Source organism: Echeneis naucrates, chromosome 22 (assembly GCF_900963305.1).
Source record: "Echeneis naucrates chromosome 22, fEcheNa1.1, whole genome shotgun sequence".
NCBI classification, from domain to species: domain Eukaryota; kingdom Metazoa; phylum Chordata; class Actinopteri; order Carangiformes; family Echeneidae; genus Echeneis; species Echeneis naucrates.
The window spans coordinates 3,177,671-3,202,268 of NC_042532.1; the positions used below are offsets into that span (position 1 = coordinate 3,177,671).

Genomic DNA, 24,598 nt, shown 5'->3' on the forward strand with positions numbered 1-24,598 from the left:
CCAAATCACCCATTCATTCTCATGAAATTATTATTCATTTGGATCTATGACTAACTAACTTAACTACAGTGAAATTTTCATATTAAGGTATAAGAGTTTGGAGTTCTGCAGAGGAGAGGTGGGGGGAGGATTAGCTGCATGCAGGGTGAGTGATGTGCTAAAGCATGTGTGAACATACAACAATGAACATTAATTCCTGCTGTGGCTAACCAACAACCTAAACACATGCAAGAAAGCAACACAATCTACATTTGTGTATACAAAGGTTAACATTCCTGTTCTTCGCTGTGCTTGTTTTATACTAGGTTGGCCCAGTGAACATTGGCAGTTCTTGGACAAGCAAACGTCTTTCACTGTGCAAGTGCAGAGCTGCAGGTCTGAATGGTTGAATTCCTCCTCCCAGTCAGCTTGTCCAGGTTATGCACACCTCCTTTGTTTTTGTTATAGTCCAGGGCTAGAATCAAGGGCTTTTTTCCCGAATGACACAACCTTCAAGGTTGGTCATAGCAATGATGAATTTTTCACATTGAAACATGTAACATATTTTGATGTCACAGGAAGTGCTGACCTCCAGCTTTTGGATTTTAATGTTTCGCAATGAGCATCATCAAACTCAGAGGTGTCTATGTCTTTTGGTTGATACTGTAAATTGTCTTCCACCCCAGAAACCTGCTCATCCGTGTTGCTGTGCTGCTCTGTGTCCTTTGCCTTAGTTTAACAGAGACATGATGCAAAGCTTGGCTTATTGTCAATCTTCTCATTTTTTTATGCTACAAACTGGAGAGTTGTAATCTGCAAATCATTAATTCATCTTCAACCGCTAATCCATCTCTGGGTTGCGGTGGTGCTGGAGCCAATCCCAACTCACTCTGGGTGAGAGTCAGAGTGCAAACACACACAGAGACACCCACATTCAGACCTACGGACAATTTAGAGTCACCAGTTAACTCAAATATGATGTCTTTGGAGGGTGCATGCAGAACATGCAAACTCCTCAAAGAAAGGCCCCAGGCAGACTGGGAACTGAACCCACAACCTTCTCGTAGTGGGGCAACAGTGCTAACCACTAAATTGAATGGGATGTTTGGACATGTCCGTCTGTTTTTTTTTTTTTTTTTTTTTGTTTGTTTGTTTGTTTTTTTTTTTTGTTCAAGTAGGAGACAGCCAGGCAAAGACGGACGTTAATCTGGTTGGGAGAGGAGCTGGCTCTCAGTAGGCTGCTGCTTGATAGTGTATTTATGATTCACTTTTGGCAATTATTGCTTCATGAATTTATTACAACTGGGTCTAAAACAGACCCAGTTGTAATAAAGCGTTTATTTGTATAATTTTGTTCAATTATGAGTATCTGACAAGTTCAAAAAGCCTCGATGCAATGAACAAATTTATTTGGTATTTGTATGCTTTTAAAACCAAAAATGGATCGGTGCTGACTCCCAACACAAGACGAAGATTAATTTACACATACAAGTGCAGGAGATCGTGTATGGAAGTGCGAAAACACAATAAGAAAGTGCACCAAAAGAGACCAAAGATGTGTTAGGGTTTTGGAGAGGAGCGTCTGTTAGAAGAAAGAAGAGATTCTTGAAGGTAGTGAGGGAAGCCTTTCTACCATCTGGGAAACCACAGATGAGATGCCTGGACCACTTCCTTTAAGAAACACAGTGGCTCCAAGGTCCAACAGAACTTCTCTGGACTTTCATAATCCTGAGTGAGGTGGTATATATATATATATATAGAAAAGAAAAGAACCCACAGTAGCCAATGGCCAGGCTAATAGAAGACGTAAGTGAACAGCTAGACCTACAGGAGATTTTACTGTGCATTACAATCAAGGTGACCCATATTCAACCAGATCACCAGAATGAACTTTAATTATAGATATACTGTGAGCCAAGGTTTGTGAAATTTCCTCTTTAAACAGAAAACAATTGCGCTGCACTGACCTTTTGAATTTCTGGTCTGGACACATTGGACGAAGTGGCAAGCTTGTGTTGTCAGTACACAATCTGGCCAGAACAATATAACCAGGCAGAAGAAGTGGACATAAAAAGAAGCTAAATGTGTCGCTCCCACAAACACAGGAAGTGTTCACCACATCATACTTCATCATGCAGCAACGGTGCATTATCTTTTGTTCATTCAACACTTCATCATTTGTAAACTCAGCCTCAATAGCAACACCAAGACGTTACAACATAATTTGACTACCTCTGGACATTAAGACCACACAAATAAAGTACACACTCACATACATGCATTGCGTTATTAAGAGAAGATGACATAGCTATCATCCAGGTTCTGAGGCCCCACACTTTTAGTTATTCTCAACACGACGAGGGGTCACTTTGCCTCTTTATCTGCCTCTATCTCTCTGCCATGTGTCGACAGAGGCAGCTTTGGAGTACAAGTCATGAACTACAGCTCTACAGAGCTGAGGTATATAGTGCATATAAGTGGCCAAAACTCTGCCAAATCAATAACTATAATAATCCAAATGTCATCTGATATTGACACTGGGAGCTGCGTGGGTTTCCATGGCCTGGTTGCCATCACCAAACACAATGCCAAGTGTCAGTTGGAGTGGCATAAAGCATACCACCACTGGACTCCGGTCCACCATCAGTGTCTGACCTCTTAAACACTCCTCTAAATTAGGTTCAGATGGACACACTCCTAAGTAAGACTTCCCAGAATAGTAGAAGCATCTATTGACTCCTGTGGCTTTACAATGGGACATATTAAAAATTCCTGTAGGTGTAATGACATGGAGGCCTAATACTGTCTGTTAAAAGAAGAACTAATTTTCTCATGAACATGAACCCAGTTTCCTGGAGTGACTGACAATGATAATACCAATCAACAACAGGGCAGGCTGGCTGTGGTGGCATCAGGAGTCTCGAAACAGGAAGCAGGAAACTTCTCTGACGGAGAGCTGGATAACCAGGATACCTGTCGATACCAGGAGATCAGGCCATAAAGAGCGATGGAGAGTAGTGTGTGACACAACGACAATCTGGCAGCATTTTTGAGGGCCTGGGCTGTTAAAATACTGGCCAGCTGAAGAGTGGAGCAGGAGGTGAGTGAGTGTGGGCTGAGTGTAACAGTGCCAGCCATTGAAAAGGAATGTCATGATGTTACTCTGCTGGATGTGGATCCAGTGTTGAATACGACACTCTCAGCACTCTATATACATATGTTCATACACATCTGTGCAAGCGAAAGGGTTTAGAAGAGGACTTACGACAGGGAAAAACTGGCATTCAATATAAGTGATTATGAGTATGATATCTTTTTCACAGTGTGGATCACCCAGACTTCGTCATCTGATTTTCCATCAGTTTGTCAGTTTGACAGTCAATGAAGTCATCTGATTTCCATTATATCCTGTAAATAAAAATAAATTGTTATGATGTGTTTTTCTCTAATAGCTCACAGAGATGAGACCTCAGAGATTGAACATGATGCCTCAGCAGTGTTCACAGACATCCGATTCTCAAGCTGCTGAAACCACAACTCTTATGGGAAAATTGATGTTACTCAATTTGTTTTTAAGATACAGAATTATTGTGAAAGGTTTGCTGATGTTGCATGTGGCCTTGGGTTTAGCCAGGGGTGTCAGATTCACTGACACAAGCTGCCATCAACAAAATAAATGTGGGTGTTATTAGTTTGAATAGTTTCAACTATCAATTTTTAAGATAAATTTTTTTTCAAACCGTATCAATTTTAGATTTCTGGCCAGAAAAAGGGTAAAAGATTTAAACAAATGTCCCAAATGTCTTTTTTTTTACCTGTTTACCTTTATGGGCCTTCAAAGAGCTCTAAGCCATAAAAGGAACTCTTGTTCCTTAAATATGGTTCACAACATGACAACAGTTACGACACTCAGCAGTTATAAGGCCTGCCGGTAATCAGCTCCTGGTGTTCTAAGAAACACAATACAGCTTCTTCATGGCTAAGTGCTAATTATTGTGGTATTTTGCACTGCATTTACCAGAGATCACCTGACCACAAAAAGGCACTCTGACCTCCTCTGGCTTCTCAATTTCTAGAAGACTGCAGTGTAGTGGGTAGCGCTGTCGACACACAGCAAGGAGGTCGTGGCTTTGATTCCTGGGCTTGGGTCTTTTCTTAGTTTGCATGTTCTCCCCGTCTCTGTGTGGGTTTCGTAGGTCTGAGTGTGAGTGTGAGTGGTTGTTGGTCTCTGTCTGTCTCTGTGTGTTGGCCCTGTGATGGACTGGTCCTGTCCTGGACCTGTCCTAGATGGAGTTCTTCAGAACAATAAAGTCTGTTCTTTGAATAAAGATCAACCCGCTGTGAATGGTCCGCATCAGTATTGGTTTTGGGACATATTGGTGATAATGGATGGATAGACAATTTTTGTTTGCAAATCTCTCAAAAAAAAAAAAACAACAAAAAAAAACATACCTGCGCCACAGAACACCTTGACATTTTACCACTTGACTGGAAATGTTTCAAGTTTAACCCAGCCAATGCATTAACATGGATCACCATCACCATATATCTATTTCATCATTTATTCTTCTCTGTTTTCTGGGTATGGCAGAGCCACACTCATATGAACACAATGACACACACACCTGAAATAGTTGGCTGTGACTGCAGAGGAGAGAGATGAGTCAGTGATGCTCTCTCAATACCTGAACAGCCCTTCTCTTTGTTCTCAATCTAGTGCTGGAAAAGGCTGAGTATGCACCAGGACACAGCACTGCCATTTATCTTACTCTTTAGTATACTGTTTAGTAACAGGGCTTTTCTCTTCCCTCTCTATTTCAGGTATAAGGCAATTTGCATGTGCCCAATATGAACTATATTACCCAGTGTGCACCACTTGATTCACACCTCTAAACTTATCAATTTAATCCACAATCCAGAGGTCGTTTTAAGCGACTTAACTAAACCTGATGCAGTTAATACTCTTGATTGATCAAGTTACCACCCGATAGATAACTAATCTTTCCTTCCTGCTGAGGCTAACGCCCTTTTGCATTTGTGTATGTGTGTGTGTGTCATGGAGCACATGCCTGCTCTGATAGATGTAAAATAACCCCACCACAGATCTGTGTGTACAGAACAGAGTGTGTAATATCACTGCTGTCGTGACTAACTTGCAAATTTATTCATCTTGGCACTATAGAAATGAAATTCTTTGGGTTTATGTGGTTATGACAAAGAAAATGTCACTCTTGAAACGGGGAGTCTTTCAGGACAACAACAGTTAGAAAATAAAGTTCAGCAATAAATCAATCACATTCTTTTATCTAAATTGAATCACTTATTCATACACCAACAACAGTTTTCTATTACTGTGCGATAAGTCATTGATGCATTTATCAAGTGTAGTGCCATGGATACTTGTGGCTGGCGGGGTCTCCGTGTGCCCAGAGGCACAGCCCTGGCTATCCTGGGAGAGGGGGAGGGGGACAGCTGGCAGGCTCCTGTCTCTGTGCTGTGCTGAGGGACAGAGTCCTGGTGAGGGGCCTATTGGATCCTCTCGAACCCCTGCCCTGCCTGTGGGCCCCTGGATCACTGCACCAGTGATCCACTGACCGTCACTTGCTCGGCCTCTTAAACTGCACTTGCATCACTCTTCACTCTGCACACACTCTGCTGTGCATAGTTTCTCACAGGGACATTTATGTGCATAATAAACATTAGATACATGGTTTTAAAGCACCACACCCTGAGGGAAGGACCGGGGCGGGCTCAGGGTGCTTTCTGATGAAGCTGGCTGCAGGACAGCAGTGTGCTGTAGCCCTCTGGCTTGCCCCCGCCATCCTCTCCTGTCCCCCAATCATAATGCACCACACCACATCCAGGCTCTCTCACGTTGTAGGGTTATGATCTCCTCAACAGGGATTGAGGAAACACAGGAGATGGGGAACTTGCACTCGCTGTTAGGCATGGCACAGCTTGTGTGGTTCAGTCCATTACAGTCAGAGTTGGGCGGGGGCTCACATCCCCCTTGTGGGGATCTGGGGCCCTGCAGCGGATGGTATTTGGGTCTTGGGGGTTTTCAGGGGCCCTGTGTGTGGGCCTCATCGCTTGGCGGTTTGTGTGCAGTACTGTGCCCTTTGTGGTCATTGTGGTTTGGGCTCTGATTTGTGTGCAATGATTTACCACTTCTTCATTCCCTTCTGGGCTGTGTGACTGTTCCTGGGGCATGGGTGACGTCCTCCTCCACTCTGCCCACGGGGGCATTTCTTGGTGGTGGGTGGATGAGTGGTCAGTTGGGGCGAATGCAACCATTCTGTCCTGTTCATACATGTGCTGGCTCAGGCTGTTTGATGGTCCTTGCAGTTGCCCCTCTGAATCTCTGGGACTGTGGTGTATCCTATGTCTGCAGTGGCTCCCTGGGTTTGGTGTCTCTTGTGCTCCTGCACACAGGGTGGTAGGTGGTAGCCAGGGCCCCTGATGGTCTCACTAATATTAGCAAATGCCCACATACAGGTATGGTATGGATTCCCTTGCCAGCTCGTGTTGGGTCGCATCACTCAGAACTGTTGAATCGTGCTATAAATGGGCTGAGCTGTTCACTGGGTTTATCACTATATGCCCAGTCTACACTTCTTTAACTCTGCTCCTCTGTTGGGACACCTTCACCTACCTGGACTCCCATGTCTCCAGAGTTCCACACAGAAATTCTCTGGTCTCTCATAATCCTATGTGAGTGACAGTGCCCACCAGCACCACACTGCTTCCCTTCCCCTGTCCATCCTTCTGCATCTTGTGCATCCATTGTCCCCCCCCCCCCTTATTCACTCAAAGGTCATTCCACTCAGTAAAGAACAACAAATTAGCTTCCAGGGAGGGCTGCTGATGGTCACACATACACACCAAAATAATAAAATGTTTAGCTTCAAGACTAAAAGTGCATCAATCTCCCAAAAAGTTGACACACCTCCTGGTGTTAAACTACTAAAAAACTTTATCAGTTTCTAGAAAAGTTATATTTACAAATATTCTGTCAGCCAATCCCCAACTTCCTCATGAATCAACCAGATGTCCTGGGGTAACCTGTGACCCATGGAGACGGTGGCTGAGCCGTCACCGACCCAGGACCCCCTGGCAGCACTGATCAGCTCTGTCAGTAACACACTGCACTCAGCCCACCACACACACCAAAACAGACTAACAAACTCACCACATGCAACAATTAGCATACTACAACTGTGTAATATCACCATGCATGTTTAATTGGACAAATTATGTTATCACTGACTTATAGTTTTTTTTGTCTTTGTAACTCTCATTTTGCTGCTGCACTATGGGACCATCTAATCATATCTTATCTTGTCTTGCCTTGTTGGTGTATGATTGTAGGAGGATAAACAAGTGACAGTTCAGTGGCTTTCTCTGTAGGCCTTTTTTACCAGCATTAATCATGGTTGTTGTATTTTAAGGCTCACAGTGAGATCAGTCACAAGCATGAAGGATGATTTCATCTGAAAGTGTCTATTTGTTATGGAGGAAAAGCTTTTTACTGTCTTCAGTTGCTAAATACTCAGAGTCTGGACCTATCTCTGGTTGACTCACCGCGTTGGAGTGTTAGTTAAATTTTCTGGAGGAAAAGTAATGGATGAAGAAATTAACTAATCAATATCAATCCGTTTCCGGGTTGCAGGGGGTGCTGAAGCCAATGCCAGATCACATTGAGTGAGGGCAGGGTACACCCTGGACTGGTAACCAGTCCATCACAGGGCCGACACACAGAGACAGACAGAGACCAACAACCACTCACACTCACACTCAGACCTACAGGCAATTTAGAGTCACCAGTTAACCCAAACATGATGTCTTTGGACGGTGGGAGGAAACCCACACAGCAACAGGGGAGAACATGCAAATTCTGCACCAAAAAGCCCCACGTCTGGGAACCAAACCTGCAACCTTCTTATTTTGGGGCAACAGCACTAACCATTATACTGTTGTACTCCCCTAACTACTCCATAATTGTAAAAAAAAAAAAAATAATAATAAAGGAGAGATTGACTGATGGAAAGTAGTTGTTCGTAGCCCAAGTTGAATTGTTCGGGGAGAACATGCAGCTCTGGTGTGAAAGGACACAGGATGCCATGATGATAAGGGGAGCAGTGTGGAGGGAGCATTATGGTTTGGGGCTCAGTTCAACATTAGTGAGTAGAGGATTAAATATCTCCAGGATGAAGCTTCATCTGCTGAAGCTCAGGAGAAGCTGTTTATTCAGCAGGACAATATACCCCTGAAGGTCCAGACATTTAGCAATGCTGAGAGCTGACCTGAAGACAAGCGTTCAGACTGGACATCCTGAACATGTCTGAGCTGAAGCATCTCCTTAGTGATCACTGATCCAAACCTCCCCCTGAACACTGTCCAGGTCTGAGCAGCAGATAGTGGAGAGTGGCTTTGAGGTTCTTGGAGCCAAAGGAGGGTTGATCAGTTAATGTAACGCAACCAGCAGTTATTAAAGCCATGGGCTCACTACAACTCTAACTGTCCCCTGATGTCTCACCTGCTGGAGGACTCAGAATGCCTCAGTCCTCACTAAAGCAGCCCAGGTTTGAATCCAGCGTGAAGCTTTGTCCTGCAAAAAGCAATCTCTATCTCTTTCTCTCTCTCTCAGTCTCTCACTGCAAGATTAATAAAGAGTACGCAAGATTACATTTATCTATTGTGCAGCACATTGAGATTTCATTCCAGCTCCATTATCATTACATTCAAATGAGACTCTCAGACTCTCTCTCTCTCTCTCTCTCTCTCACACACACACACACACACACACACACACACACCTATGTGTCCTTGGTGGTGAGATGAGTTATTAATGCGGGGACATGGGCAACAGGTGCAGCTAAGGAACATGTGCTGTGGGCTGCTTCCTGATCATCAGTGATATCTCTGCATAAATATTACATGAAGCAGATGATTCTGCAGATGATGCAGGTTTTGTCCTCAGTTCCAGCTTGTCTGTCCTCATACTCACACTCACGGTGTCTCCTGACTCACACACCCGACATCGATTAAACCCCCACCAAAAAAAAAAAAAAAACAATAACTGCTCCGTTAGACTAACTCCAACACACGAAACACACATTCACACACGCGCTAGGACTGAAGTTTAAGCAGCAATCATCGGAAAATTCATAGGAAAGAAAATAGCTTTTTCCTACCGAGTCTCTCCTTCTTAGAGGTCCGAGTCCAACTGACTATAAAGATCTCTCTCTCTCTGTCGCTTTCTCTCCCCCCTCTCTGTGTGGACTATCTCTCTCTCGCTGACTGAGTGTGTAGTTCAGTTGTGTGGTTTATGAATGTCCCTGTTTTCATCTGGATTTGAACAGATATGAAAGTGGCTCCTGTTCCTGTCGCTCTGCGTTAAAATAGATTTAATATAACAGACATTTTAACATGCAGGGTTTATACGTTAACCCCGTTATAGCACAGTAAGATTATAATACTGTTTAACATGGCATACAGTATTGTTGTGTTGTGTGTTGCCTTCAGGACCATGATTGCGAGTCTGACATTTTATTACCTCGTGAAGTTACAGTAGAATTGATTCACAAGTGGTTCATTACTAGTTTATTAACTCTTTAACGCCATATAAATCACCTGTTGCCATCAGTGAGCTGACTCAGTTTCCTCAATCATCAGCATCTGTAACTGTTTGCTCCACCAGCTTTCAACAGCTGACCTAAGATGGTCTAAGAGTGCGTCAGCGGCTGTCCTCATTATGATCTTATGTCCATAGGACACAATACGTGTGAAGGTGAGGGGAGCCTTTCTGTGTGATAAGTGAGATTAGCAGAGTAGATTTTATGATGGCCAAATAATGGGCATGCAACAAAAACTGAAAATGATTTAAATCCTTCAGTCTGTCCACAGTATATCGTGCTGAAGCCTCTCCAGCTAAAACTAATTGTCAATAAATCCCACAATGTGTAAATTCAGTTTTGCTGAAATTGTCACTGTGTGTTATCATATTAATGGTGATGAACAGCTCCCTGTGTGTCTGTTGAACTCATTCATTTTGGCCAAGCCTGTCTTTGGGTCACACAGGAAGGGTGTCTGAGGAAAAATTAGGCTAAAAACCATGCCACTCTCCAATTTCACAAAACCAATTACAATGAGTCACTCCTGTCAAAGTCCAATCAGAGACTACAAATTATTTCAATACTCTCTCCAGCACATTGATCCAAACATATCTCTTTATCTATATTTTGCCAAGTGCTTGCTCAGGGGGGCATCTGTTGGGTCTCTTTCACAATTCCATAAGGAGGCTGGTTGAGACTTGCTCTATATGTAAATGTGCCTTAATCTTTGTTAGTTAATCTTTGCCCAGTGCTGTCCTTTTTTTGTGTTTTGCCCATAGTTTGTTTATTTTATGTATCTTGGTTGTTTCTGCATTTACACTTTTGCTATGGCCAACTGGGAGGTTTATGTGTTAACCTTTGTATCAGTTTTTCCTCTTCATTGAGTGCAGCTGGATTTTGGAGCGGCTAGGCAAGGATGGCGAGCACCCCAAATGTTGGTGCATGTAATTGGCATGTTCCACTCAGCTAATTTGAGCTTTTTGATCATCTCTTCAATAAAAGCACTATATATTTTCCTTTAAAGCACATCTCTGCCTGTTTAGTCCTGTATTTACCTTCTTGTCAGATAAAATGGCATGACTTTTTCTTGTCATTAGAGCATCACTCTGTTTGAAAGTGTCATTAGTATTTCCAGCCAGTTTTTAAGTTTCCTCTCTTCGCTTTAATTTCAGCACTGATTACCCCGTGTCCCTCCTCTGCAACCTCCAGACCATCTATGAGCACACTCCTAATTATCAGCAGTATCTCTGTTCTGGTGTAAGGTTAGAAGGACCTTACACTTGTGGACCACTTCCATGGTGAGCTGCTTCCTGGCGATGGATAAGCAACACAGACTCCCTTCTGCTCAGAGTAAATTTTTTAACCCTTTAATGCTGTGCATATCATATTTGATACATACATTTATGAGACCATCCCCTTGGCAAAATAAAAGAAAAAGAGATTGAAAAAGGGAGCTGTTTGGAAAAAAAAAAATCTAATATAAATATACAGATGTTACAGATGACCAAGAAGAAAAGTGACAAATACGATATAAACAAAAATAAGCAAATATGCTTTTTTTTTGTTGTTGTTGAAGGGCCAAATAAAGACTTCAGTTAAAAAAAAACAAAAAACATAATAATAATTTTCTGTCCATTAGTTCTCTGCTCAGGCATTATAGGGTTAATTTTGCTGAAATGTCCCTGAGGGACGTGTGCTGTCAGCTGCATTTCCACATATCTTTATTATGTATAAATATTACATGAAGCTCTGAAGTCCACCAAGAGAAAATAAGAGCTGCCCTCAATCCTCAGCTGATGCAGTTCCAGCTTCTCAGAGTAAATGCAGTCTGTTTATGTGCCTGACTCCACAACTGATGAAGAAGGTAAATAAAGGATATTCCTGGACTGCACCAGCCTTTAGGGGCATTCAAACCCTGTCCAAAACTCATCTAACGCCCTAGTATAACATTTTGATATATTTTGGTCAGCATGCTACGACCTGTTCTCATTCTGGGGTGTGCTTATTGACATCATTAAAATCTGTAATTACAGAGATAAGAAAAGTACATTTCAATGCTTTTGTGGCCACATCAGTGTAGGAGTAGTACATACCAGTGTTGCAGTTCAAAATTCCCTTTTGAAAGGAATGTGTGTAACACGATAATGGGCATTGCTCTAAAAGCTCACTAAAATTAAAGCAGAAGTTGGACTGTGAAGTGTTCACGTCAAAACTGAGTCATGGATCACAGAAATCAAATAAGTCTGCAGCTTGAGTGATACAGATCTTCAGAGAGCAAACCAGGTGCTTTGCCTCCATTCAATGGCTGTGACTCCTCATTAACAATCACAGTTTATACCGTGGCTGCATAGTCTTATAAAAAAAATCAGTGTTTGTGTACTTTGATACTAGATTTATGGGCAAATGCTTTAATTATATAAAACAAAACATCCAACACAAGGATGTACACAATTTTTTACAAGGAACTCAAATTTTGCCTAAATAAATGTACACATAAACAAAAGAGGCCAAAAGTTATAGAAGCATCAACTGAGACAATTCATAAACCTTTATTTAAAAAAGCTCTGGGGATTTACAACATCAGTCACAGCAGTTACAGAATTTATTCCAGATAAAGCAGGAAATGTCAGTGACGTCAGCGCCATTTCACCTTCTGCTTTCACTTCTCTGCTGTGACGCTGAACGGGTTAGCAGTAAAAAAAAATATTTTCATTCAGAAAAGAATCAAGACGTTCAAAGCACAGGCAGAACAGAGCTGCTGTTGAGTGAAGACCCAGCGTTCTGAGACAGTAAGGCAGGTTGGCAGATTGACACACAGCCAGTCAGCAAAGCTGTTTGACACACTCAAAGAAACAGGAGGGAAAAATGCACACAAACATGGATGCAGACATACTTTCCACAGACTCAATAGCAGTGGTAACGCAACACACATATGCAGTGTGATGGTGTTTCTATTATAAATGTTTCTAGGAATCTCTCTCTCTCGCATACACACATCCTGAAGGGCTTTGGGAAATAATAATGCAGAGAAGCCTTAAGTTCAGCCCCATCATAGACAATCACACCAACCCAGAAGATTTAAAAACTACTGACAGTCTTTCACATCATGTCACTTCAACTCATTTCTAACTTTTCAAAGTGTTAAAAAAAATCTATGACTACTAAAGTTTTACAGTGGAATCGCAGAGTTTACACAATTTGTTTTGGTATCAACATTTTCAAGGTTTTTTTTACTCCAAAGTGTAGCCCAAAGTGTTCTACTGTAGCATCTGACTAGTTTAAAATAGCTAACATCATATACAAATATTACAGACAAAATAATTTAGCTTGTTGCATATTGACATGCGTGTTTTTTGCACAAAAAGGTTAATCCAGTCAAATCCTTGTTTTCACATCTCCAGTGTTAGATCTTTCTCCTCATCATCTTTCTATGACCTTTAAGTATATTTTTCAGGAAGCACAGATTTGTATTAACCTGAAGCAGCACACCAAAAAGTGAGAGGATCAATGTCTCTTATCCTTCACTAACATCATAATTTATCTCAATGCCACAGATTTATAAATTCTCCTAAGACAATGACAGCAAAATCATTCATGTGTCTCCAGCAAACTCAGGTTTTCCCCATTTCCACTGGTCAAAGCTCCATCTCTGATTAGTGTCCAGCAAGGTGCTGGTAAAGCAGAAACAGCACAGCTGCACTGAGTCAAAGAGTGAGTGGGATGTATGCACTCATATACAACCGAGACACTGTGGAAGATTGAACAGTGAGCACATTATTAGCTGATAAGGTGGACAGTGGTAGGAAAATATAAAAATAAATCAGATTTTGTTTTGCGAAAGCTTAATGTGCACCAGGGACATTGATGATTTTGTTCTCATTATGTAAGGTGTGTGATTACAAAATTTGAAACTCTAGTGCCAAGTGAATTCACTACATGAACGCTGGTAGTCATAGTGGCTCTGGTTTCAGGCTACATTTCGCTCCCTCTCTGTTGTGCGGTGTCTACAACTGTCCAGCTAGCGTAGCGTGCAGCAGCTCACCATACCAAAACACAGTGGCTTACCCAGTGGTGTGTGTGGGGATGTGGCTTTGAATTAAATCCAGTTCAATGGCTAACAAAGCCGCAACCAACCCCTCAAGGACAATGCTTGTGTCTGTATATATCATTATACGTGTGCGTGCGTGCGTGTGTGTGTGTGTGTGAGAGAGAGTGTGAGTGCCAATGATTGTGTGTTTTGAGGAACTAGTGTTGGCTCCTACAGAAGAGCATTTCCAGTAAAGTGTCAGTGTTGCATGCTGGGACAGAATCTAAAGATGGAGGAAGAAAGACTGTAATTTAACTGGGAGGGGCCCCTCCATCTTTGTCTTGTTTATCTATTCATCCTCCCATCACTCCACCCGTTTCTATATCTGTCCATTCATCTTGTCTTCCACTCCCAGCATCCTTGTATATATTCTAAGTTATTCTCCTCCTTCACTTGCTTCACTCTTTTTGTTTCAATTCTTCCATTTCTTCCCTTCCTTTTCTCATTTCCAGCATTTGTTCTTGATGGCAGAGAAGAGGATGAGGCCAGAAATCTGATACATTCAGTTGCTTTGGTGCTTGTTGTTGTCCTTAGTTCAGTCCCTCTCACTGAGGGCTAATGCCTGACAAACAGCTTGTGGTGGCATCCAGGCAAACATTTCCAGGGCCAGGCAGAGGGTCAGTCATCAGCCATGCATTTTAAAGTTCCATTCTTTGTTCTGGCCCTAAACCAGGCTGTAGGTGTTATGGAATCTCAGACTTCAGATCTTCCAGCTTCCACCTCCTTTTCTGTAAGCTTCAAAATCACACTTTATGTGGACTATCATCCGGTCAAAACAGTCACAATTCTATCTTTAAAAAATGTTGTGATAACAAAAAGGTTTTCTATAAAAGCTCCTTTGATGGCCCCACTGATGGCCTTTGATGGGCTAGCACTGCGGGATCACACTAAAGGTTCCAGCCATCTCATAAATTTTAGTGTTGTGGTGTTCAAGCCTGAGTCTACATTATGATGGAGCATGAAAAATTGTGACGTGAGCTTTGTATACAGCTTCAGAAAGCGTCCATAAATCAACCGTCCTTGCAGGAGGGGAACAAAGTTAGCTTTAATTGACCAAGCACTTCACTGGAGAAAACAGAAACCCTGGTCCTCTACTCACTACTCTACTGAATGATCTGTCACTGTAGATTTCCAGTAGCTGATACTGAATTAAGGAAGTTCTAAGGTCAAACCTTTGTCCATAATGCTAAAAGCATAATCAAAAAACTTAGGGCCATAAGGCTCCAACATTTAGGTACAGCAGACTTTAGCATTCATTGTTTTTCTTCCAGACTTTAGACACAGCCATACTCATACCAGACAGTCTGGGGGTCGTTGTTGGGGTCAGGGGAAGCTGGTGTGCTTTTTGGATGTTCAACAGAGCCACACCTTGCTCTTTCACTTTCTTTCTTTAAGGCGGAGGAGTCACCAGACTGCCCCTCCCTTAACACATCCCCATGCTCAGAACCTTCACTGGCCCGTGTGGCGGGTATGGCCCTGACAGGGGTTACCAAGGCCACCTCTCCTCTATGATGGTGGGAAGAGGAGGAGGAGGGGCCGTTTTGTGAAACAGTGGTCCTCGCCCTCTCACGTTCTCGCTCCGCAAATCTCTCTGTCTGTAGATTGAGAGAGGATGAGTGGTGGATGGGCGGGTTTAGGAAGCTGCCATCTGCAAGCTGATTAGTTGGACCTGCCAGACGGGCAGAGAGCGGCCGCTCTCTCCCATTGACCCCTCCCCCTTGCCGCCGAACCACCACATCTGATTGGCCAGGAGAACTCTCTTTTCCACGGAAACTGTCTGGGCCACTGGAGCGGAGCAGATCAGCTGAAGCCAGGCTGAAGGCCCGGCTCAGGGACTGACTGTTCCTCTGGGTCTGGGGCTGGCCTGATGATGGGGATTGGCCAACAGGCTGGCGGGGCGATGGCTTCACGCTCTGGCCTGGTCTCTGGTTTGATGGTTGTATGGTGGGCATGACATAACTGGTGGGAGTCACCTGCTCTCGGCCAGTGGGAGTAGAGGGGATGGGACTTCGAGAGAAATAGTCAGTCATCAAGTCCTCCCTGCTTCCTGTAGACACCTAGTGACAGAGAATCAAAAAGCAGAAAGTTAGTTTGTCCTCCCACAGGTATTAGTTACTTGATAGACACACACACACACACACACACACACAAGCTGGCTGTCACTAAGTGCTGATGATTGTGTGCAGCAAAGCTGAAATTAAGTAGGCCCAGAGTCACTTAGTTTTTTTTTTTATTAAAGACAGAATATTTTTGTAAACCTTCAGCTTTTCTGGGAAAGAGCAGGAAAGAGCAAAGCAAAACTGTATATGAATACACAGTCCAAGTGCACCAGGTTGGCAGCAATGGTTGTTGTAAATGCAACCCTAACTGAAACTGTGCCAATTAGTTTTGACAAACAGCCAAAGAAGAAAGGTTACCAACTACTGTTTACCTCATGATGTTGAGGATAGTTATAGAGAGATGTGGTTTTGTCAGCAACTAGTCATCTCAAGTGAACATGTATCTAATTCCATCTGATGTCTAATAGACGTGACAAGAGGAGCCAGCCCTCTAACCTTGACCCTGATTAATCGATTACTGAATAGCGGTTTGTCCAAGACTGGGCAGAACTTGCTTACACTTTAAGACTCTCTTTCAAGTAGACAGAGGGTCGAGAGAGTAGACAGTCTGTGTCTGGAAGACATCAGTAACAAGCTCACAGCTATGACCTATGAGAAAATTAGATCTAAACTGTTGTAGATTCAGAAAGAGGTGTGATCTGTGAAAGAGACATGAAAAAAATCCGTCTATCTACCACTGTCTGAAAAAATAACGTAAGATATTCTTTCTTCTAACTTGTTTTCTGAGTGGTGATTTTATCAGTAAATGTAAGCTCCACCAAAATCCCATTTCCACAACATGTTCTTAATTTGTCATCTCTCTGTGTGTGTAACACACACAAAACTCACCATAAGCGGTGACTGCAAGTTGCTTTCTTGTAGAAACTCTTCCAGTGTCACCATTTCACTTCCAGGTGATGCTGGGCGAGTCTTACTCCTAACTCCACCTGCACGCTGAGGTTGGGCCCTCTGGGGTGTATGATCGTATGGGAGTGTGGAGCTACGCGACAGAGTCTGCTGTGGTCGGCCAAGACCTGTGATATCATCGCTTGAGTGGCTGGCTGGGTGAGCCTGACAATCCAGTGTATCTAAAACACAATCAACGGGGATGTTACTGCTGAATTTGTTCAATCTGCTAAGTCTGTTTACACAATGAAACCCTGTTTACACCAAGGTTTTACTGCATTGATACCAGTAAGAACAGTAGGAACAATAACAGCATTATTTATTGAAAAACATTTATTGACAGATCGTTCATGTTTTGCCTGGTAATATTCCATTAGATCCATTAGTGGACCTGTGTAAGTGATTAAAATTATTGTATTCCAGCTGCTTCTTTGTCTGCTGCAACATATGTTTGTTGTTTTTCTTTTCCTTTGTGGTTAAATCTTATGTGCGTTTATTTGTGGACACTACCTCTGCAATTGACTGGAGAGTTGGAGCTGGATGTGTTGTGGCTGAAGTCTGCTGATCCTGGGTGAGCCCCTTTGTTTCCATGGTAACCAAACACGGAGTCAGAGGTATTGTGGCAGGAGTCTTCATCAAATAACATACCTGGAATGTGGTTAACGCACCGTATGAACCCTTTCCCAACACATTTCCTCTCCTCTGGCCTTGCTCTTGGAAAGGTCTTATGTGTTAACAGCTAAGCCTACCTCTGGGTCTCCGGGTGGGGCCTTGTCCCATTCTGGAACTGGAGTTGTTGGTTAGGCCTAGTGAGGGTGACTGATGGCTTGGAGTGGAGCTCAGAGCTTTATGGGTTTGACCTAGAATAAAAAAAAAACAAACAAAAAACTAGATTATCAATCAATCAATAATAATTGCAGAACAATTCCTTCCAATGTAACAGATAATAAGGCCACACTTTTACAGTATTTGGGGTTATAGTCTCTCTCTTTTATATAAAATGTCAAAGCTGTTTGTCAAGGTATAAGCAGCTGTCTCTGCTCATTCCTCTTACCAAGCAAACATTTCATTCTCTCCCCTTTCGCTCTTTTTATTTTTATTTTGAAAAGACAATATCTACCAAAAAACATTCATTTGGATAAAACAGTAATAGAGTAAAAAAAAGAAAAGAAAAAAAAAGAAATCGATATTGATCTGTAATGTATAACCTTGTACATGTCCATCCTCTCCATTGACGCTCTCACTGCTGTCTCCTGGAGTACTGTTCCCATAAACTCTTCGGCCCCTGTCAGTCAAACCTGTGGACCAGTAGGAATGATAAGACACAGGCCCTGTTAAGTGCCTTCATAAAGACACAGCTTTTAAATTCAAGTGAAGTCAATCTGTAATTCTTACAACTCTAGAAAAAAAAAGACATCTGGCTTGACATTGACTTGTTTTGGTGTTAAAATTTGGAAACTAAAAGTTGCTAAAAGTCTTCAGCTTTACATTGAAGGTAACAGGTACATATGAATTGGTGTGCATTCAGTAAATTTTGTGTGTGAGGTTTGGATGGAAGTAGATGTGAGAAACAACAACTGGCCTTCAGTTCCATTTTCAGTGTATACATTGTACATGTACTCTCTTCAAGACAGTTTAGTGGTTAGTAGGGGGCAGCTTTGGTCAGGATGTAAACCGGGTCATCCACTAGCCAGAAGGTTGGTGTTTTGATCCCAACCTCTGGGCAAGATAGTGACATCCATTGCCTCTAAAGGGAAGGCACACTAAATGTGTGGGAATGAGTTTGAATGGTAGTTTGACTGATGATTAGTTTGCAATGTCAATTGTGATTGCGGCCACTAGGAAAGAGCAACACATTCATACATTTGGTAAACAGGTATACAGGCTCAGGCTGAATAAAATTAAATGAATTACACTTTTCATCATTTAAAATGACAATACAGTATTCACTATTTTAACAGTTTTTGCTGTTATATAATGCTAACCTACATGAGGTTTTTGAATCAGTTGTTGAATAAGTTGCTGTAATCATCTGACACTGCTGAGTGGAAGAGAAGCTCTGCAGCAAAGCTTTGTGAAGCAGATGGCTCTGCAGTGCTTTCAGGATGTATTCAGACTTCTTGACATTGTCACATTTTGTTATAGTGCCGCTGTAACTGTTTAAGTTCATTATAACCTCATTGCTCTTAATACGTAGCTGCAGAACCTTTGAAAGCAATAACAGCCTTAAGTTGTTATGTTTTGTTTATTTTTTGTTATGACAAGACAAGCTTTGTTCATGTCATTTTTTGTCATTTTCTACAATCATCGCTGACTCTTTCAGGTTAAGGTTTTTTTTTTTTTTCTCGCAGATTGACACACCTGTTTTAACATCATCAGTGTCTTAGCTAGGTACATTGTCCTGTTGGATGGAATTCCTTCTACCCAGCCTCAGACGGGTGCTTTGGACCAAGTTCTTAGTAAGGACCGGTCCTTACTAAAATCAGGCCTGAGCTCAATGCACTGGATTCAATCAATACAAGGACTCAATGCACTGTACAACTGGTATACAGAGTTGACACAGACAGGTGTAAGCCCTCTCTAAATCAACTCCAATCAATAAGCCATAGGCAGACACACAAGTGTTTCTCTTTGTTAATATGGTGAATTGTTGATGGCAGAAAAATTTATTCATTTTAGCATTTAGAGGTGAGTACTTCCTGAAAGCATTGTATCTTCAAGCGCAAGCAAACATCAACACCTACTTTCTACAGAAACAAATCAAACATGGAGTCAGACAGATGCTTGGAAACAGTGGTCTGTAGACACACACAGACACATAAATCACATCACACACACTACTTACTAGCAATACTGGTGGGCTCACAACAGCAACATGTGGTTTGTGTTTTGTAAGTTTAATTGTACCAAGGTGTGCAGAATAAATAAGAATGAATGCTGGGGTGGAGGGGCAGTGATAATGATGATGATGAGGATGATGATGAATAAAAATGATGATGAGGAAGGAAGATGTTAGAATGCTCCGTTGGCTGACATTGATTGGCTAGTGATGACCTCAGTGATGTCAGTGGAAGACCAAAATCGTAATCGTCTGTTGAGAGAGAAAGAGAGGCGAGAGGAGGAGAAAGGGGAAGAGGAGGAGGAGAGAGGAGGAGAGGAAGGGAGGAGCTTGTCTTGACTTTTACTGCGGAGAAAACTGAAGCGCTTTGAGGTGGGAGGAGCTAAGTGAGAAAGAAATTGGCAAGAGGTATGGAGAAATATAGAGAAAATGTTAAACAATGAGTAACACAAATAGTGAAGAAGTCTTTATGATGGTCAGAGTGTAAAATAACAGAACATGCAGGACAACCCATGAGAACCAAATAAGATGAATTTCAGTTGTTCATTGAAATCAGGACTGAGCTCAATTCACTCTGTATTCAATTAATACAAGGACTCAATATAGGACCTGAAAGCTCAGTGTACTGGAAGCAACAGATAGCATATGCAGGTGTATCTTACAGGGGTTGAACCAGAAACATGCACAATAATCTTCTTCACTGATATTCACAGAAATGTCAATTGTGTGATCACATGACATCATCTGTACTGCTGTCAAACATTGCACAGAGATGTGTTTCTGTTTAGTTTAGTGTACCCTCAGTGATGCAACCAGAGCAGAAGTAACGATCAGCACATTTCTCTGTAAATTTCATGGAGGAGGATGAATCACAGGACTGTTGTTTAGTTTTAAACTTAATATATCAGTTGAATGTACATAACTGTATATTAGAAAATTAGAAATGTAATATTTCAACTTACAGAGTGATTTGAGCTGAGCCATGACCCACATAAGAGTAGAGCAATAAAAAAGGAAATAAAAACATAAAAACATGCATGAGAACCCAATTCTAGACCCAGTTAGTATAGAGCAATAAAAAGAATGCATGAAGTAGAGTGTAAAGTGAGTTCCACTGTTTTCTCACTGTGATCTGTGGTTGGGGTGGATTTGAGGTAGACAGCCATCATTTCATTCAGTGTCATGTCTTTATGAATCGTGAGCACTTCGATAAAAAAGTGATGGATTTGGAGTGGGTGTGTTACAGTGGTGTAGTGGTTTGCATAGCCAGCACTCAGCAACAAGGTTCTGGGTTTGAACCCCTGGCCTGTGTGGAGTTTTAATGGTCTCTCCAGCCTCTTTCCACAGTCCAAACACGTGCAGGTTTACGTAAATTGGTGATAATAAATTAACATTGGACATGCTCACAATACACTGTAACTACAGTGATACCAACAGACAGATTTTATGTGTTGTAATATCAGTCTGGTCAACATCAATGCTCTGACTGCCCATACATTATGACTACACTAAGTGAAAGGGTGTTATATTTTTTGCCATACCTTGTTCAATATCATCCAGTATAACAGTTATTGTTGTACTGGAAATTGTACATGCATCCAGTACAGAAAGGTGCTGAGCAGTGCACATGCTTTTGTTGACAATAATTACTGCAATCCGTGAGGGGATGGATGCATATTTTGTTGTGAAAACATCAGTAAATTGTAAAAACATGATAAATTGATTTAATTTGACAGATCATTAACATTTTCTCTCTTTGTTTTCAGTGAAAATATAACAAAAATGTGTGTGTTTTTTCTGTGTATTCCGCCCTCTTCACACGATTCTGTGACAGGAACTTTTAGGTTGATTCAGATGGAACTATCGGCAGACATGTTTTCTTTTTTGTGTACAGTTTGTGTACAGTGTGTATACCTCTGCTGACAGGTGTCATTGCTGGACTCAGGGGTCCCAAACTGGGGCTGGTAGTGTGGTTGTTAAGGTTACAGTGAGCGTGGCCACCGTCTTGTGAGTCACTTGTGGTCCGCTGGGGAAGAGGGGGTGGTGTCTCGGGTGGGAGGAGCGGAGGTGGGGCAGGTAGGGGAATATCAGGGGCACTCTTTACTCGTTCTCTCTCTTTGCCCCCATCTTTGTCTCGTTCCCCCACTCTCTCCCTGCTGCTCTCCTTCCGAGGTTTGATCAGTTTGGCCAAAGCTTTGGCTCCTGACCATTGACTCCTCCTGACAACACACAGCAACATATATGATATGTAGAAAGCACCTATAAGGACATTTATGGTGATGGTCATTTTTATGAATTCATGAAGACAACTGTTTCAGTGCGATTCAAATTAAAGTATAGTGACCGCATTATCCTGTTTTTGCCTACAACCCATGATCAGCATCATGTCTTTAGCAAAAAGAGAAGAGCAGTGAGCATGATGTGATAGAATCTGTTGCAAAGCTGCAAGCAGCCCAACAACACCACAGTTTAATGTGTTTTCTAAACTGTTCCACTGTGAGCTGGACTCAATGTCTCCTCAGCATCAACGTCACTTCTGATTCCATTACAAAAACAACCACTTATGTTACATTCCTGTGATGCGACTGGCTGTTGAAAGTGTAACCTAGGAAACCCAGAAAGCGTCATTAAAAACTTTGTCTTGGGAAAAGTGCAGTGTGTATTTTTTATGGTGGCTGATGTTAGTGTACTTTTTAGGCGTAGGGTCGTAGAACTTATATTGGTCCATGATCTTCTCCTCCAGTTTCTCTTTTTGCCGACGAAGAGCATTCAGCTTATCACTAATCAGAGAGAAAGAAAATATAACATTTGCAGTATAGCTCCATATGTATTTGTATTCTTAAGTCCATTTTCTAAAAGCAGTTCTGGAGAGTTACATTTTACAACTTTGTTTAATGTGATGTAAAGTGATGTTCAATATCTAAGTGCCTAATTGCAGGTAATTTATGATGGAATTTCTGTTGCAGGTGTTGCATTGTGTGCACCTACATGTATAGTTTCTGTTCCTGATGATACAGCTCTTTGCTCTCCATGCTCCTCTCCAGCAGAGTGTGGTTCTGCTGACTGAGCAGGTTGATCTGACTAAGAAGGTGGTGGTTCTCTTCCTCCAGGTTCCCTTTAAGTCGACTTAATAGCTACACACAGAAACACGCACACACAGTCACAAAATGAATAATTCTAATTATTAATAATTTGAACTGATCCAGACCTGTTTGCCTCCTGGTAAAATAAAAGGCCATGTTTACCTCGACATGGTTGTCTAGTTTAGTCATGGTCAGATCCAGGCTCTGGTGTTGCTCCATTAGAGAATCATATCGTGTCATCCATTGACTGACTTCTAGCTGGGTGGAGCTTAATGCGCCCTTGAGTTCATTGAAGCGCTGCTGGAGCCCCTCACTGTGCTCCAAGTGCAGTGATTGGCTCACTGTCATTCTAAAAGGGGAAGGAAGAAATCAAAAAGAAGGAAAGACAACAGGACCATGAGTAATGTTAAAGATCCATTAATCTGGTTTTAAAATCAGTATCTAAATATACTGCCAGATTCCGCCGACCTTAGCCAAACCATGGCTGCACCTATCAAGAAAACTTCTGAGCTGATTTGTATCTGATACTACTAATATCCATTTAGTCAGGATCAGAGACATGGAATTTTACCAGCACTTGCAGTGCTTTAATGCCAACTTTAAAGTTTATTTGTTACATTTTAATATGTCTTCTACAGAACATAAATGGAATATCAAAGAGTGAAGCACCTAAAACATAAAAACACATTATATGGAAAGAATTGACAATGACAACGAAGAAGTCCAACTGATAAAATGTAAATTTGAAAGGTGGCATAAGTTATTGGGAATGTAATTCTAGACAGGTTGTCTAGGTGGTCCAACAGCAAAGGTACAATGTAACTCTATGTGAACACACAATACCTGTTAATTTCAGTTTTCATTTCTTGATTCTCCTGCTGTAGCAGCTGATTCTTCTGAATCTCCTGGTTTAGCTCCTCTTTCTCTTTCTGAACATGGCCCTCCTGCTCCTCCAACTTCTCTTTCTGCTGTAGCAAAATACAATACCTGCAAAAGGATAAAATTCATAAGCTGCAGAAAACTATACAACTAGTAATTAATAAAAACAATACAGCTCTAGACAGGTTAAATCAACCAAAATACCAACTTGTGTCTGTGCTATGATAATGATGCGCATTAGTTAAAATAATAATCTCTATGAGGGCAAGATCATAAGATAACATATGGGTTCCAATAGTTTAACATATCCACATCTGGCAGCCAATTAAAAAAAAATGTTTGCCGCTACCTCATAAAATGCAGACTGAGGATCATCAAAGATTGGTGGCATACTTAGACACATACTTGTTGTGCAGCGCCCGGTGTTCGTTCTCAAGTGTCCTCTGTTTGCATTTCAGTGCAGCATGTTGACTGATCAGCTGCTCATATTCGTGAGCCTGCCTCTCATGGACACTAAGCAGCCGTTCGTGGTCGCTGAGCACACTTTCTCGACCTCGCCATGCCTCCTCACGCTGTCGTTGCCACGACTCTACCTCCGTCTCCAAGGCTGTGACTTGGCCTTGCAGCACAGCATTCTGGGCCATGAGAGATGCACTTTGAGAAGAGAGAGTGGAGTTCTCCACCTAAGTTAAAAAAAAAAAGAAAAAAGTTAATGAACAGTTAATGAAGAGTCAACTTAATTTTTTTTTCTTTTGTCTAAATGATGAGTTCATACCTGCAACTTTGCTGTTTGTGTATGTAAAGATGAGTTCTGTTCTTGCAGGTTGGTGGTGTGTCGCTGCAGTGCCAACATCTGGTTGTTCTGGGAGGTGTTTTGGTTCTCCAGTTGCTTGAGCTGCTCCTTCAACAGGCTGCTCTCTGTCTGCAGTGAGGCATTCTGGAGACAATAGAGACGCCATGAGCATTCAAACGTTGATCCAATAAAAGACAAAGGGCATATGGTAATATTTAGACAATATTTTGTGTCCGGCAGACAGGAACGTCAGGGAACGTTTCTGTAGAACACAAAAAAATGTAATATCAAATTCAGAGAGCTATTAACCATTAACACA

At 41.9% G+C, this 24,598-nt stretch overlaps 1 protein-coding gene across 3 annotated transcripts in view; it reads right to left on the minus strand.

Annotated features, from left to right (window-relative positions):
• Positions 1 to 12,092: 12,092 nt before the first annotated feature.
• ccdc88c (coiled-coil domain containing 88C) overlaps positions 12,093 to 24,598 on the minus strand; it is a 36,254-nt gene continuing 23,748 nt past the window's right edge. The window contains exons 20-31 of one of the 3 annotated variants that reach the window (XM_029493452.1): positions 24,262 to 24,423; positions 23,892 to 24,169; positions 23,451 to 23,594; positions 22,770 to 22,956; positions 22,513 to 22,658; positions 22,215 to 22,304; positions 21,439 to 21,743; positions 17,894 to 17,983; positions 17,435 to 17,545; positions 17,196 to 17,333; positions 16,629 to 16,867; positions 12,093 to 15,737 (exon numbers count right to left, since the gene is read on the minus strand). In XM_029493452.1, the coding sequence (XP_029349312.1) occupies positions 14,955 to 15,737; positions 16,629 to 16,867; positions 17,196 to 17,333; positions 17,435 to 17,545; positions 17,894 to 17,983; positions 21,439 to 21,743; positions 22,215 to 22,304; positions 22,513 to 22,658; positions 22,770 to 22,956; positions 23,451 to 23,594; positions 23,892 to 24,169; positions 24,262 to 24,423 (2,673 nt within the window). In that variant the 3' untranslated portion in view covers positions 12,093 to 14,954. Of the gene's footprint in view, positions 15,738 to 16,628; positions 16,868 to 17,195; positions 17,334 to 17,434; positions 17,546 to 17,893; positions 17,984 to 19,530; positions 19,907 to 21,438; positions 21,744 to 22,214; positions 22,305 to 22,512; positions 22,659 to 22,769; positions 22,957 to 23,450; positions 23,595 to 23,891; positions 24,170 to 24,261; positions 24,424 to 24,598 lie in introns of those variants that run through there. The other 2 variants (XM_029493453.1, XR_003840349.1) reach the window with 2 other exon arrangements.